The 16,390-nt window shown below is 43.2% G+C and overlaps 1 protein-coding gene across 1 annotated transcript; it reads left to right on the top strand.

The window, feature by feature from the left end:
• The first annotated feature begins 545 nt into the window (after window positions 1–545).
• Window positions 546–1,490, top strand: LOC123933464 (olfactory receptor 1F12-like). Its single transcript, XM_045992654.1, has one exon. The coding sequence runs from the start codon at window positions 546–548 to the stop codon at window positions 1,488–1,490; it is 945 nt and encodes a 314-aa protein (XP_045848610.1).
• The last annotated feature ends 14,900 nt before the right edge of the window (window positions 1,491–16,390 follow it).

Genomic DNA, 16,390 nt, shown 5'->3' with positions numbered 1-16,390 from the left:
CCGATACGGGACTCGATCCCAGGACCCTGCGATCATGACCTGAGCCGAAGGCAGCGGCTTAAACCACTGAGCCACCCCGGTGCCCCTATATTTCTATAGTTCTTTACTTAATAGTGAGACATGAGTTGTTCAAATCAAAGAGTGAGAGTATGATAGAGTCTGGGCAAGGGGCGAGGAGATGGGCAAAAGACCCTAAGTACTCCTTGTTTGTTAGCACCACGGAGTACATGGTCGTATGTCACAAGGATTCTCCTTAGAGGGATGGCATATGGGGCTTTGCCAGTTCAGGATCAGCAGTATTTTGGCAGTGAAATAATTAAAACCCTGACTTCAGGGTCTGTTGGGGCCTGAAGACTCCCTGGTCGAAGCTTTTCCTTTGGTAAGTGGAGAGTGTTCTTTGGGCTTCATACCAAATGAACAGAGAGATGTGAGCTAGCCAGATGTGAGTTGAGAGGCTGTATGAGGGAAGAAGGGAGGCATTGGTCCCACCCCCTATTCCCTATAGCCTGTGCCTGGTCTGGATCTCCCAGCAGGACCAGCCGATCATGGAGGAAGAAAACCACACAAGCATCTCTGAGTTCATCCTCCTAGGGCTCTCCAGCCAACCTGAAAGGCAGGAGCTGATCTTTGGGCTCTTCCTTGTCATGTACCTGGTCGGGGCAGCTGGGAACTTGCTCATCATCCTGGCCATTGGCTCAGATTCCCACCTCCACACGCCCATGTACTTCTTCCTCAGCAACCTTTCCCTGGTGGATTTCGGCTTCATCTCTGCCACAGTCCCCAAGATGCTTGTGAACGTTCAGACGCAGACTCGGTCCATCTCCTACGGCGGCTGCCTAACCCAGATCTACTTCTGCATTTTGCTTGCCAATATGGACAACTTTCTCCTGACAGCAATGGCTTGTGACCGCTACGTGGCCATCTGTCACCCCCTGCACTACTCCACCATGATGAGTCTGCAAATCTGTGCCCTGATGCTAGGGAGCTCCTGGCTCATTGCCAGCCTCCACTCCCTGCTACATACTGTCCTCATGGCTCGGCTGGAGTTCTGTGCCAGCAACGCCATCCCTTACTTCTTTTGTGACCTCATTCCCCTGCTCCAGCTCTCCTGTTCTAACACCCAGCTCAACCAGCTCATGATTCTGCTGGTGGGGGGCTTGATTGTCCTCATCCCCTTTCTTGGCATTCTTGTGTCCTACACGCACATTGTGTCTGCTGTGCTCAAGGTCCCATCTGCCCGAGGCAAACAAAAGGCCTTTTCCACCTGTGGCTCTCACCTCACTGTAGTCCTCCTCTTCTATGGGACCATTACAGGGGTCTACCTGAATCCCTCATCCTCCCACTCAGCTGATAAAGAATCATTGGCTTCAGTGATGTATATGGTGGTCACACCCATGCTGAATCCCTTCATCTACTGCCTGAGGAACAAGGACATGAAGGGAGCTCTAAGAAAACTATTTGGAGTGAAGGCTTTATCCTGTGGGCTATGATAGCAAAGACCCCTTTCAGGGTCTTTGTGCTGGGAATGAGATGAACCAGGGGAAGGCTCTACATACGGAAGGCTTAAAGAACACAGACCTCATTGTCTTGGGTTACCATGGCCAGGGAGTCTTCTCATTACTCCATAAATAATTTCCAAGTCCCTTCTTGGGCCCTCACACAGACTGCTGAGGGGCATAAACTCTCACCTAAAGACAGAACTACAAAAGCGGATGCAAATTAGCTTTATCTGCAGACCTTCTAGAGAGGGTACAAGTGGAAAACGTGAACTCATAGGAATCTATGGCCTGTGCTGATAGCCTGTGACAAAGGGATGACCTCTGAGAGCCCCGTGCACCCCCAGTTCCTCAAATCCTTAACCCTCATGCATCCCAATTTCTAAACTCCTCTGCTACACCCTCTTCCTCAACCACCATCCCCACATTCTGGGTTGAATCTAGCTCTGGGGACAGACTTGATTGTCCTTGGATGCTGCCGAGTGAGATTCCAAACTCTAGGTACTTGCATCAGGATTGCCTGCAGCTCAGATAAAATACCATGCCCTTCATGAAGCCACCTCACATCTCCCCAGGTGAGAGAGAGTGTTTTCTTTCCCCTGGAGCACCATATAATTCTAATTCTGTTCAACATTTTTCATACCTGGCTCCTCATGATTCATATTCACCACAACTCCACTCCAAGTAGGATGGTTGGGCCTTTTTTAAATTTCATAAAAGGTCCTATTCATCTTAAGAAAGGCATCCTCAAAAGACTGCATCACAGTGCTGGGTTTAAAATAAGGACTCAATAAAAGTACGCTGCTGATAGATGCTAATGACAGCCGAGACAATGGCAGCACACACTGCAAAAAACAACAACAACAACAACAACAAAAAACCACTTATGTCCTCTCTCCCCATGATTTAGTCTTAACCAATACCTTTTATATCTCCCCTTCCAAGGAAAAAGAGCTACCAATCCAGCTAGTCAGAACCTAAAGAATTCAATGGTGCATACTTTATGAAGGTTAGTGTGCCCTTCATCCAGGGATGAAGTCCCCTTCCTTCCAGCCTGCCCCTGGTTAGTCCTCTTCTTTTCATGGTCTCCTTGGCGTCCCCATTTTGGGCCCAGTCACCTCTCTCTGTAATACACCAGGGCTAAGCACACAGATCCTCAATTCAGATTTGGGGCTCCGAGTGGGAAGAGGGTAGGCCCAGACTATTTTCCAGCTCACCTTTGACCAGTGAGTCCACAATGGAGGTTACTGGTTGTAACTCACACACTAACAAAGTGGCACTCTGGCTCAAAGTTTGCTATTGTTCTTTGAACATATTGTTTCCTTGGGAGCCCTCGGGAGTTAGGATGATTGGCAGGGCAAGATATAGTCTTTCCTGGGCCTCTGACCATAAAACCACAACAATACCAAGAAAATCTCACCTCAAACCTATAAAAAAGATGTGAAGAAAAGTTGACGTCAACCACCCTCCCAAACTTGGGAGCATAAACCCGATCCCATGAATGTACCAGAACATTAATTTTAATTTAAAAAAATATGTATTCAAGAAAGGAAGAAAAATAGTTCCATTATCCACATTTTAAAATAGCACTATTAAGTACCACTAGTAATAAAGTGGAAGTATCTTCAAGAATAATGAGAATAATAATAATAAAGAATAATGAGAATAGTAAATATCACCTATCTGGCATTTTCCAATTCACATATAATCCTTTCATCCAATACCTTCTCATTCCCACTGGATGCCTTTCCACACCACCGGACCACAGCTACATCCAGTTAACACATACAGTTTGAACTCAAGTGACAATTCCGTACCAGGTACTATTCTGGGCACTGGGGATATATCAGCAAACAAAACAAAGTTTCTAATTTCATGGAGCAGATGTTCCAAGACATGGGGAGGAGAAGAGGGGGGGGAAAAAGACTATTTATATATAGTCTTTTTTCCCCCCCTCTTCTCCTCCCCATGTCTTGGAACATCTGCATATATTTATATATAAATAGTCTTTTTCCCCCCCTCTTCTCCTCCCCATGTCTTGGAACATCTGCTCCATGAAATACTTATATATATAATATATATATAATATATATATAAGTATATATACTTCCTCTAAGTGCTATTAGGAAAAGAAAAATATATCTAGGCCAGGGAGTAGTAATTGATAAGGAATGTAACTGTGGAAATGTGGCAGGGTCATGCTACAAAGGTCTGTTGTGGAAAAACAAACCATCTAAACGTAGTGGCATAAAATAATAGCAATCATTGGGGCATCTGGCTGACTCAGTTGGTGGAGCATGGGACTCCTAATCTCAAAGTCATGAGGTCAAGCTCTGTGTTGGGCAAGCGGTGAAAATAAAGGTAATAATAAAACAATTAAAAATAAATAATACTTACCTAACCAGGGCTATTACAGAGTTCAAGCAAACTCTTATATATAAAATACCTGTAATAGCTAGAAGACACTCAATAAATATTAGTTCACAATTTTTAAAAAAATAACAGCAATCACTTAATTTTTTTAATTTTTTAAAGATTTTTATTTATTTGTTTGTCAGGGAGAGAGAGCGCACAAGCAGAGTGGGAGAGGGAGAAGCAGGCTCCTCGCTGAGCAAGGAGCCTGATGTAGGACTCAGTCCCAGGACTACAGGATCATGACCTGAGCTGAAGGCAGATGCTTAACTGACTGAGCTGCCCAAGTGTCCCAGCAATCATTTATCTCTCATCTTTCTGGAGTGACTGTGTTGAGCGAGGCAATGCTCCGTCAGGGTTTGTCATATGGTTGCAGACAAAGAGGTTTGGGTGGGAGTTATCCTGAAGGATTATGTATCTAATGGTCATTGCTGGCTGTCAACGAGGACCACAGTTGGGGCTGTTGTTGTTGGAGTATCTATCTGTGGTCTCTCTGGGTGACATGGGCTTCCTCACAAATGATGGCTCTGTCCTGGGGCCAGAATTCCAAGTAGTTTTCATGACCCAGCCTGAAGAATAACAGTATCACTGCCTTCATATTTTATTTGTTAAAAGTGTATCACTATGTCTTTATAGACTTAATGGTATTGGGGGAGTTTGTTTTGCTACAATTTGGAAAGCATTTGTTTTCAGTTTTGTACAATAATACTTAAAAATTTGATGTTCATAATTCTCTCACCATATAATGACCAGAAATTATTGAAAACCTTGTTTAATTTTAAATCTGCATTTTACTTGCCTTATTTAGAAATAAATAAAATCTGCCTTAAAATATTAAAAAAAAAAAAAAGTGTATCACTATGGCCAGACAATATTCAAGGAAAAAGGAATTAGACTTTAACTCTTGATGGGAAGAATGTCAAAGAATTTGGAGACACGTTTTAAAACTATCAATGGCCACGGTCGCCAAACTGTGGAAAGAACCAAGATGCCCTTCAACGGACGAATGGATAAGGAAGTTGTGGTCCATATACACGATGGAGTATTATGCCTCCATCAGAATGGATGAATACCCAACTTTTGTAGCAACATGGACGGGACTGGAAGAGATTATGCTGAGTGAAATAAGTCAAGCAGAGAGAGTCAAGTATCATATGGTCTCACTTATTTGTGGAGCATAACAAATGACATGGAGGACATGGGGAGATGGAGAGGAGAAGGGAGTTGAGGGAAATTGGAAGGGGAGATGAACCATGAGAGACTATGGACTCTGAAAAACAACCTGAAGGTTTTGAAGGGACGGGGGTGGGAGGTTGGGGGAGCCAGGTGGTGGGTATTAAGGAGGGCACGTATTGCATGGAGCACTGGGTGTGGTGCAAAGACAATGAATACTGTTACGCTGAAAAGAAATAAATTAAAAAAATCACAGGTAGTTAGGGAAGGTCTCTCAAAACGGAAACTCAGGCGAAGAGAGATAAAGTTGTAAAAGGTCTTGAGAAAATGGGTTCCAGACACAGGGAACAAGAGCACAGCCCCTAAGAAAGAGTGTTCTTGGCATGCTGGCGAACATGCTCCAGTAAGAACTGTTAGCTAAGTAAGGTTTTTGACTTTTACTCCGAGAAGAGAAGCCTTTGGAAAGTTCTGAGCAGAGATGTGAGATGATCTTATTTATATTTTCTAAAGTTCTTTTATGATGAAGAAACTATAGAGTGGAAAGAAAAGCATCAGCCCCCTGATAAAGTAGTCCAAGAGAGAAGATGGTGACTGGAGGTAGTAAGAAGCTGCTTAGCTGTGTGTGGGTTGAAATAGAACTGGCAGAATTTGTCTATCCACTAAGATGAGAAGAAGGAAAATAAAAGAGGTCTGGATGGTGGAGAGAAAGCAAAGAGTTTGGTTTTGTGGTAAGTTTGAGATGCCTATTTGATCTTCAAGTGGGTAGCTCGATCTGTGAGTCAGAACTCACAGTGGAATTCAAAGCCCCCCTGGGATGTGGCTTCCCCACCCCCTGGATGCCACTGAAACAGATCTCACCAATATCACCGATGATACTCTAAGTTGATAAGGCCAGTGGCATGAAACACATTCCCACTGTTGTGCAGCGACACCACCATCCATGCACAGAACTCCTCGTTTTCCAAAACTGAAAGTCTGCCCCCATCTAACACTAACTCCCCATTCCTTTTGCTCCTGGCACCTGGCAACCACCCTTCTACCTTCTGTGTCTATGAATCTGACTACTTTAGGTACCTCATCTGAGTGGAATCATATAGCACTTGTCCTTTTATTTCAATTACCACAGTGTCTTCAAGTTTCATCTGTGCTGTAGCATATCAGAATTCCCTCCCTTTTTAAGGCTGAAGAACCCATTGTATGATAAATCACATTTTATCAATTCATCCATTGATGGACATGTTGGTTGCCTCCACCTTTGACTATAGTGAATAACACGGCTATGAGCATAGGTGTACAAATATCTCTTTGAGTCCCTGCTTTCAATTCTTTGGGGTCTGTACCCAGAAGTAGAACTGCTATGTCATAATGGTAACTCTAGTTTTAATTTCGTGAGGAACCACCAAACCACCAAACTTAGTCTTGCAAAGCATTTTTTGCATTTTACATTCCCACCAAATTGTACAAGTGTTCCAACTCCTCCACAGCCAAACTAAAAGATGTTTTAAAAAATGAAATCTCAGGGGGCTCCTGGGTGGCTCAGTGGGTTGAGCCTTTGCCTTCGGCTCGGGTCATGATCTTGGGGTCCTGGGATCGAGTCCCACATTAGGCTCTCTGCTCAGCGGGGAGCATGCTTCCCTCTCTCTCTCTGCCTGCCTCTCTGCCTACTTGTGATCTCTCTCTCTGTCAAATAAATAAATAAAATCTTTAAAAAAAAATGAAATCTCAGGAGGAGTCAAGATGGCGGAGAAGTAGCAGGCTGAGACTACATCTGGTAGCAGGAGATCAGCTCGATAGCTTATCTAAACATTGCAAACACCTACAAATCCAACGGGAGATCGAAGAGAAGAAGAGCAGCAATTCTAGAAACAGAAAATCAACCACTTTCGGAAAGGTAGGACTGGCGGAGAAGTGAATCTAAAACGACGGGAAGATAGACCGCGGGGGGAGGGGCCGGCTCCCGGCAAGCGGCGGAGGAACGGAGCACAAAATCAGGACTTTTAAAAGACTGTTCCACTGAGGGACACTGCTCCAGAGGCTAAACCAGGGTGAAGCCCACGTGGGGTCAGCGAGGTCCCAGGTCCCGCAGGGTCACAGAAGGATCGGGGGTGTCGGAGTGTCGCAGAGCTCGCAGGTGTTAGAACAGAGAAGCCGGCTGCAGAGACAGAGCCGAGGACTGAACTCTCAGCTCGGGGTTACCTTGAACTGGTCACGGGCTGAGTGAGCTCGGAGCGCGGCTGGAGACTGGGGATACGGGAGTGATTGGGTGCTGTTCTCTGGGGGCGCACTGAGGAGTGGGGCCCCGGGCTCTCCGCTCCTCCAGGCGGGAGACTGGGAGCCGCCATTTTCATTCCTGTCCTCTGGAACTCTACGGAAAGCGTTCAGGGAACAGAAGCTCCCAAAAGCGAACCGGAGCGGATTACTTAGTCCGGCCCCTGGTAAGGGAGGTACAATTCCGCCTAGGGCAAAGACACTTGAGAGTCACTACAACAGGCCCCTCCCCCAGAAGATCAACAAAATATCCAGCCAGGATGAAGTTCATCTATCAAGGAAAACAGGTTCAATACCTAGGACAGCAGCGGAATTCCAGAGGAGGAGAAAGCAAAGCACGGAACTCATGGCTTTCTCCCCATGATTCGTTAGCCTTGCGGTTAATTCAATTTTTTTTTCAATTTTTTTCTTTCTTTTTTTTCTTCTCCTAAATTTTTTAAAACTTTTACCCTTTTCTTTTTTAACGTTTTTTGACTAGTTTATCTAAAATATATATTTTTTCTTTCTTTTTTATATTTTTTGTTTATTTGTTTTATTTTTTTAATTTTTTTCTTTTTCTTTTTTTTTTCTGAACCTCTTTTTATCCCCTTCCCCCCCACACACACAATTTGGGATCTCTTCTGATTTGGTTACAGCACATTTTTCTGGGGTCTGTGCCACACTATTACTATTCTATTTCATCCTTCATATCCTCTTATCTGGACAAAATGACAAGGCGGAAAAAATCACCACAAACAAAAGAACAAGAGGCAGTACCAAAGGTTGGGGACCTAATCAACACGGACATTGGTAATATGTCAGATCTAGAGTTCAGAATGACGATTCTGAAGGTTCTAGCCGGGCTCGAAAAAGGCATGGAAGATATTAGAGAAATGCTCTCTGGAGATATAAAAGCCCTTTCTGGAGAAATAAAAGAACTAAAATCTAACCAAGTTGAAATCAAAAAAGCTATTAATGGGTGCAATCAAAAATGGAGGCTCTCACTGCTAGGATAAATGAGGCAGAAGAAAGAATTAGTGATATAGAAGACCAAATGACAGAGAATAAAGAAGCTGAGCAAAAGAGGGACAAACAGCTACTGGACCATGAGGGGAGAATTCGAGAGATAAGTGACACCATAAGACAAAACAACATTAGAATAATTGGGATTCCAGAAGAAGAAGAAAGAGAGAGGGGAGCAGAAGGTCTATTGGAGAGAATCATTGGAGAGAATTTCCCTAATATGGCAAAGGGAACAAGCAACAAAATCCAGGAGGTGCAGAGAACCCCCCTCAAAATCAACAAGAATAATCCCACACCCCGTCACCTAATAGGAAAATTTACAAGTCTTAGTGACAAAGAGAAAATCCTGAAAGCAGCCCGGGAAAAGAAGTCTGTAACATACAATGGTAAAAATATTAGATTGGCAGCAGACTTATCCACAGAGACCTGGCAGGCCAGAAAGAGCTGGCATAATATATTCAGAGCACTAAACGAGAAGAACATGCAGCCAAGAATACTATATCCAGCTAGGCTATCATTGAAAATAGAAGGAGAGATAAAAAGCTTCCAGGACAAACAAAAACTGAAAGAATTTGCAAACACCAAACCAGCTCTACAGGAAATATTGAAAGGGGTCCTCTAAGCAAGGAGAGAGCCTAAAAGTAGTAGATTAGAAAGGTACAGAGACAATATACAGTAATAGTCACCTTACTGGCAATACAATGGCACTAAATTCATATCTCTCAATAGTTACCCTGAATGTTAATGGGCTAAATGCCCCAATCAAAAGACACAGGGTATCAGAATGGATAAAAAAACAAAACCCATCTATATGTTGCCTACAAGAAACTCATTTTAGACGCGAAGACACCTCCAGATTTAAAGTGAGGGGGTGGAAAACAATTTACCATGCTAATGGGCATCAGAAGAAAGCTGGGGTGGCAATCCTTATATCAGATCAATTAGATTTTAAGCCAAGGACTATAATAAGAGAGGAGGAAGGACACTATATCCTACTCAAAGGGTCTGTCCAACAAGAAGATCTAACAATTTTAAATATCTATGCCCCTAACGTGGGAGCAGCCAACTATATCAACCAATTAATAACAAAATCAAAGAAACACATCAATAATAATATAATAATAGTAGTGGACTTTAACACTCCCCTCACTGAAATGGACAGATCATCCAAGCAAAAGATCAACAAGGAAATAAAGGCCTTAAATGACACACTGGACCAGATGGACATCACAGATATATTCAGAACATTTCATCCTGAAGCAACAGAATACACATTCTTCTCTAGTGCACATGGAACATTCTCCAGAATAGATCACATCCTGGGTCCTAAATCAGGTCTTAACCGGTATCAAAAGATTAGGATCATTCCCTGCATATTTTCAGACCACAATGCTCTGAAGCTAGAACTCAATCACAAGAGGAAAGCTGGAAAGAACCCAAATACATGGAGACTAAACAGCATCCTTCTAAAGAATTAATGGGTCAACCAGGAAATTAAAGAAGAATTGAAAAAATTCATGGAAACAAATGATAATGAAAACACAACGGTTCAAAATCTGTGGGACACAGCAAACGCAGTCCTGAGAGGAAAATATATAGCAGTACAAGCCTTTCTCAAGAAACAAGAAAGGTCTCAAGTACACAACCTGACCCTACACCTAAAGGAGCTGGAGAAAGAACAAGAAAGAAACCCTAAACCCAGCAGGAGAAGAGAAATCATAAAGATCAGAGCAGAAATCAATTAAATAGAAACCAAAAAAAAAAAAAAAAAAAAAAAAAAAACAATAGAAAAAAATCAATGAAACTAGGAGCTGGTTCTTTGAAAGAATCAATAAGATTGATAAACCCCTGGCCAGACTCATCAAAAAGAAAAGAGAAAGGACCCAAACAAATAAAATCATGAATGAAAGAGGAGAGATCACAACTAACACCAAAGAAATACAGACAATTATAAGAACATACTATGAGCAACTCTATACCAACAAATTTGACAATCTGGAAAGAAATGGATGCATTCCTAGAGACATATAAACTACCACAACTGAACCAGGAAGAAATAGAAAACCTGAACAGGCCCATAACCAGTAAGGAGATTGAAACAGTCATCAAAAATCTCCAAACAAACAAAAGCCCAGGGCCAGATGGCTTCCCAGGGGAATTCTACCAAACATTTAAAGAAGAATTAATTCCTATTGTCCTGAAACTGTTCCAAAAAATAGAAACGGAAGGAAAACTTCCAAACTCATTTTATGAGGCCAGCATCACCTTGATCCCAAAACCAGACAAGGACCCCACCAAAAAAGAGAACTACAGACCAATATCCTTGATGAACACAGATGCAAAAATTCTCACCAAAATACTAGCCAATAGGATCCAAAAGTACATTAAAAGGATTATTCACCACGATCAAGTGGGATTTATTCCAGGGCTGCAGGGTTGGTTCAACATCCAGAAATCAATCAATGTGATAGAACACATTAATAAAAGAAAGAACAAGAACCATATGATACTCTCAATAGATGCTGAAAAAGCATTTGACAAAGTACAGCATCCCTTCCTGATCAAAACTCTTCAAAGTGTAGGGATAGAGGGCACATACCTCAATATTATCAAAGCCATCTATGAAAAAACCCACCGCAAATATCATTCTCAATGGAGAAAAACTGAAAGCTTTTCCGTTAAGGTCAGGAACACGGCAGGGATGTCCATTACCACCACTGCTATTCAACATAGTACTAGAAGTCCTAGCCTCAGCAATCAGACAACAAAAAGAAATTAAAGGCATCCAAATCGGTAAAGAAGAAGTCAAACTATCACTCTTCGCAGATGATATGATATTATATGTGGAAAACCCAAAAGACTCCACTCCAAAACTGCTAGAACTTGTCCAGGAATTCAGTAAAGTGTCAGTATATAAAATCAATGCACAGAAATCAGTTGCATTTCTGTACACCAACAACAAGACAGAAGAAAGAGAAATTAAGGAGTCAATCCCATTTACAATGGCACCCAAAACTATAAGATACCTAGGAATAAACCTAACCAAAGAGGCTAAGAATCTGTATGCAGAAAACTATAAAGTACTCATGAAAGAAATTGAGGAAGACACAAAGACATGGAAAAATGTTCCATGCTCCTGGATTGGAAGAATAAATATTGTGAAAATGTCTATGCTACCTAAAGCAATCTCACATTTAATGCAATCCCTATCAAAATTTTTTCAAAGAAATGGAACAAATAATCCTCAAATTTACATGGAACCAGAAAAGACCTCGAATAGCCAAAGGAATATTGAAAAAGAAAGCCAAAGTTGGTAGCATCACAATTCCGGACTTCAAGCTCTATTACAAAGCTGTCATCATCAAGACAGCATGGTACTGGCACAAAAACAGACACATAGACCAATGGAACAGAATAGAGAGCCCAGAAATAGACCCTCAACTCTATGGTCAACTAATCTTCGACAAAGCAGGAAAGAATGTCCAATGGAAAAAAGACAGCCTCTTCAATAAGTGGTGCTGGGAAAACTGGACAGCCACATGCAGAAAAATGAAATTGGACCACTTCCTTACACCACACACGAAAATAGACTCCAAATGGATGAATGACCTCAATGTGAGAAAGGAATCTATCAAAATCCTTGAGGAGAGCACAGGCAGCAACCTCTTCGACCTCAGCCACAGCAACATCTTCCTAGGAACATCGCCAAAGGCAAGGGAAGCAAGGGCAAAAATGAACTCTTGGGATTTCATCAAGATCAAAAGCTTTTGCACAGCAAAGGAAACAGTTAACAAAACCAAAAGACAACTGACAGAATGGGAGAAGATACTTGCAAACGATATATCAGATAAAGGGCTAGTATCCAAAATCTATAAGGAACTTAGTAAACTCAACACCCAAAGAACAAACAATCCAATCAAGAAATGGGCAGAGGACATGAACAGACATTTCTGCAAAGAAGACATCCAGATGGCCAACAGACACATGAAAAAGTGCTCCACGTCACTCGGCATCAGGGAAATACAGATCAAAACCACAATGAGATATCACCTCACATCAGTCAGAATGGCTAAAATGAACAAGTCAGGAAATGACAGATGCTGGAGAGGATGTGGAGAAAGGGGAACCCTCCTCCACTGTTGGTGGGAATGCAAGCTGGTCCAACCACTCTGGTTTTGTTTTTTTTAATAACACTTGAGTGAGGCACATAGTATTACATGATTAGTTTTTTTTTAAAGATTTTATTTATTTATTTGACAGAGAGAGAGATCACAAGTAGGCAGAGAGGCAGGCAGAGAGAGGAGAAAGCAGGCTCCCTGCGGAGCAGAGAGCCCGAGGCGGGGCTCCATCCCAGGACCCTGAGATCATGACCTGAGCCAGAGGCAGCGGCTTAATCCACTGAGCCACCCAGGCGCCCCCATGATTAGTTTTTTTATTTTTAATTTTAAAATTTCTTTTCAGTGTACCAGAATTCATTGTTTATGCACCACACCCAGTGCTCCATGCAATACGTGCCCTCCCTATTACCCACCACCAGGTTCGCCCAACCTCCCACCCCCCACCCCTTCAAAACCCTCAGACTGTTTTTCAGAGTCCATAGTCTCTCATGGTTCATCTCCCCCTCCAATTTCCCTCAACTCCCTTCTCCTCTCCATCTCCCCATGTCCTCCGTGTTATTTCTTATGCTCCGCAAATAAGTGAAACCATATGATAATTGACTCTCTCTGCTTGACTTATTTCACTCAGCATAATCTCTTCCAGTCCTGTCCATGTTGATACAAAAGTTGAGTTTGATTTAATGTTTTCATCTCATCTGCCCTGATGTTCTTGTAGGCAGGGAACATGCTTTCTTTTTGTGTTTCAGCCTCAGCTCCCAACTTTCCTGACAGAATGAACATCAAATCAGAGATGGTTGATTGGCCAGTTCATTGGACAGAACGGCTAAAAGCATTTGTCCATTTCAGCTGGTATCAGAAGCTGCATAGGATTCTTCCTATTTCTCTCCTCCCCTCCAGTCCCTTCTATCTCCTCTTCCTTTTCCCTACCTCTCTCTACAGACAGTTCTTAGAAACAGTGACATTATAAGAGCAATGAGCATACCTTGTGACCAGATCTTGGCTTATAAATGTCATTTCCCTCTCAAAGGAACTAGGGCTTTTTGGAGAAATGGCTGATTCCAGGCTGGGACAGCACACAATTTGAGCCTGGAGCATCTTGTGCTCCACAGTGATGAGGACACATCCACAGGACGCAGAGCCAGCCTGCGGGGCTTCACTGACCCATCAGGCACAATTTCATAACTGACAATATGAAGGAATAATGACTCATTGAATAAAATAAGAATACACAAGTATACACAGGTATAGATAAATACAGGGATATATTCCAATCAATGAGGATACTCACACAGTTTCATAGTACTTACCACTCAAACACCCATGAGTTACTGAGGAAAGAGCAGCCCGCAGAGCAGAGACATGGCAAAGGAGTGAAGTTAATCAGGAACAGGAAAAAGTGATGGCCCATCGCCCAATGAGACAGGGTAAGAAGACCTCAACATCACCTACCTCTGGCATATTCTTGCCAGGGAGGAAAACCTGCAAGAAATCCTCAAAAAAGTCAGGCAAAACAAAATAAAGGAATATCTACTCTTAATCTGTAACTGGTGGGTTATCTTCAATAAAGTCAAGGTCTTGAAAGTGATAAGAAAAGAAAAAAACAAGCCCAGATTGGAGGCACTTGCCCAACCTCAGCCCCACCTCACAGCAAACCAAGACTAATGAGTTCCAACCCATCCCAGGAACGTGAACTTCTAACAGTCCATCTGAAATCTCCTGATGGCCACTAGTGAGTCATCTTCAGGATAGAAACCCTGGAAGTCCATCCCCCGGAAGGAAGGTGTCTTGACCAGAAACAATCCTTTTTTTTTTTTTCTTTTTTTTTTTAAGATTTTATTTATTTATTTGACAGAGAGATCACAAGTAGGCAGAGAGAGAGAGAGAGAGGAAAGCAGGCTCCCTGCTGAGCAGAGAGCCCGATGCGGGACTCGATCCCAGGACCCTGAGATCATGACCTGAGCCGAAGGCAATGGCTTAACCCACTGAGCCACCCAGGCGCCCCAGAAACAATCCTTTCTTTTCCCTCTGTGCACTTCTTGCCCCACCGTCCTTCCTATAAAACCCTGCATTTTGTACACCTCTTGGAAGCTTCTGTCTACTTGCTAGTTGGGATGGTGTTGATTCATGAACCACTTAATAAACTCATTTGGGTCTTCAACTTGACTTTCTAGAATTCTATTTTTTTTAGTAAAAGCCAGAGACAAACTAAGGAAGGGTTCCAGACTGAAACAAAGTTACTAAAGAGGGGTGACATGCAAAATGAGTGTCCGAGTGGGGTCCTTCTGCTATAAAGGACATTCTGGGGATGATAGGGAAACCAGCCCTGATGATTACATGGCAGTAATGTGTCAGTGGAGATGGAGAATGTCTTTGTAGGAATTACAGGGGATTATGAAATATCAGGTTAGCAATTTACTCTGAGATGGATCAGGAACATAGTTCTTGGAAGAGACTCTTCTGGAAGCTTGTGACTATTTCTGGGAGAAGTGGGTCACAAAAAAGCACCTTGGGCCTACACAGCTCTCCCTATCCTTTGTCTTAGTCTAACTTGCATAATTTAATACAATGATGCAGCACCACACAGTGACTGAGAAATGGGGAGCTCTGAAGCTGGAGATCCTGGGGTTTGAATGCCAGCTCAGTCCAGGGCTGAGTCTAGACCAGTCAGTGACTTTGGATAAATGAGGAAAAAGTGCTCCCTTTGCATAACTGGGCCCACAGGACTTGGGCCACCCTCCACTACAGACATGCGACGTTGAACAAATTACCTAATACCTTACTCCTCAGGACTTGGTTCCTCCGACAGTTAAAATATGGGGATAATGCCACTGCCTATCTGACCTGATGACAGAACCAGCTAATGTGTGTGAGGTGTTTGGGACACCAAACAAGGAACATGCAGCAAGCTCATAATCAAGTCAGCTATTACTTTCGTAGCATTGTTATCCTCAGTCCTCAGGAGGCCAAGTTGGTTTGGACATCTGAGCTCCAGCCGAGGCAAGTCCAGCTTCAATCTGCCATTTGAGAAAGTAATTGCAGACATCTTCCATGGAGGTTTAACTATGAAGGTACTGATGTCTCAGCTGATTTCTTCAGGAATTTCGAAAGAACGATATAAAATCCCTCTTCTCGAAGTGCCTTTGTCAAGAGAGAATAATGTGAAGCTCACTGGGTTGGAGGGGTACCCCCATGCCCCACCACACAGACCCAACAGGAAGAGATGGACTTGACCTCACAGGGACTTGGACCTTGCCCTACCTTACTATCCCGGCTGGAGGAAGAAGGGCTCTCCTTGTCACCACAACTCACCACCCCTTCTGCCTCACAAGAGCTCGGGCAATGAGAAGCCTCCACACTTCTAAATCCTGGATTACTCCAAGGGACTCCAGTTTGTAATAGCCTTCCCTGCTTCCCCTTTTCTCCTGATGGAAGCAAAACTGTAGAGGCCACTTTTAGGCAAACAGGTTTGCGGGATGGAATGTTGAAAGGGCCCACCGTGTTCCCCTGGCTGAATACAGACAGGCCCATCGGGGACCCACCTCAAAATATCCACATGCCCTAACTCACCGATGGCCCACTTACCAAAAAAGGAAAAATGCCATTTGTGGCCATACTTCCTCACCGCCCCCCTTTAAAAACGACCTCCAGGGAGCGCCTGGGTGGCTCAGTGGGTTAAGCCTCTGCCTTCAGCTCAAGTCATGATCTCAGGGTCCTCGGATCGAGCCCCGCATGGGGCTTTCTGCTCAGCAGGGAGCCTACTTCCTCCAGTCTCTCTACCTGCCTCTCTGCCTACTTGTGATCTCTCTCTCTGCCAAATATATAAATGAAATCTTTAAAAAAAAGAAAAAAAAAAAACAAAAAAACAACCTCCAGGCACTGCCTCCTTGCAAACGGTCTCTGCTTTGCTATCCCGCCCTCCGC

This window comes from Meles meles, chromosome 21 (genome assembly GCF_922984935.1).
Source record: "Meles meles chromosome 21, mMelMel3.1 paternal haplotype, whole genome shotgun sequence".
NCBI lineage: Eukaryota > Metazoa > Chordata > Mammalia > Carnivora > Mustelidae > Meles > Meles meles.
This window is presented reverse-complemented; position numbering and strand designations above follow the sequence as displayed.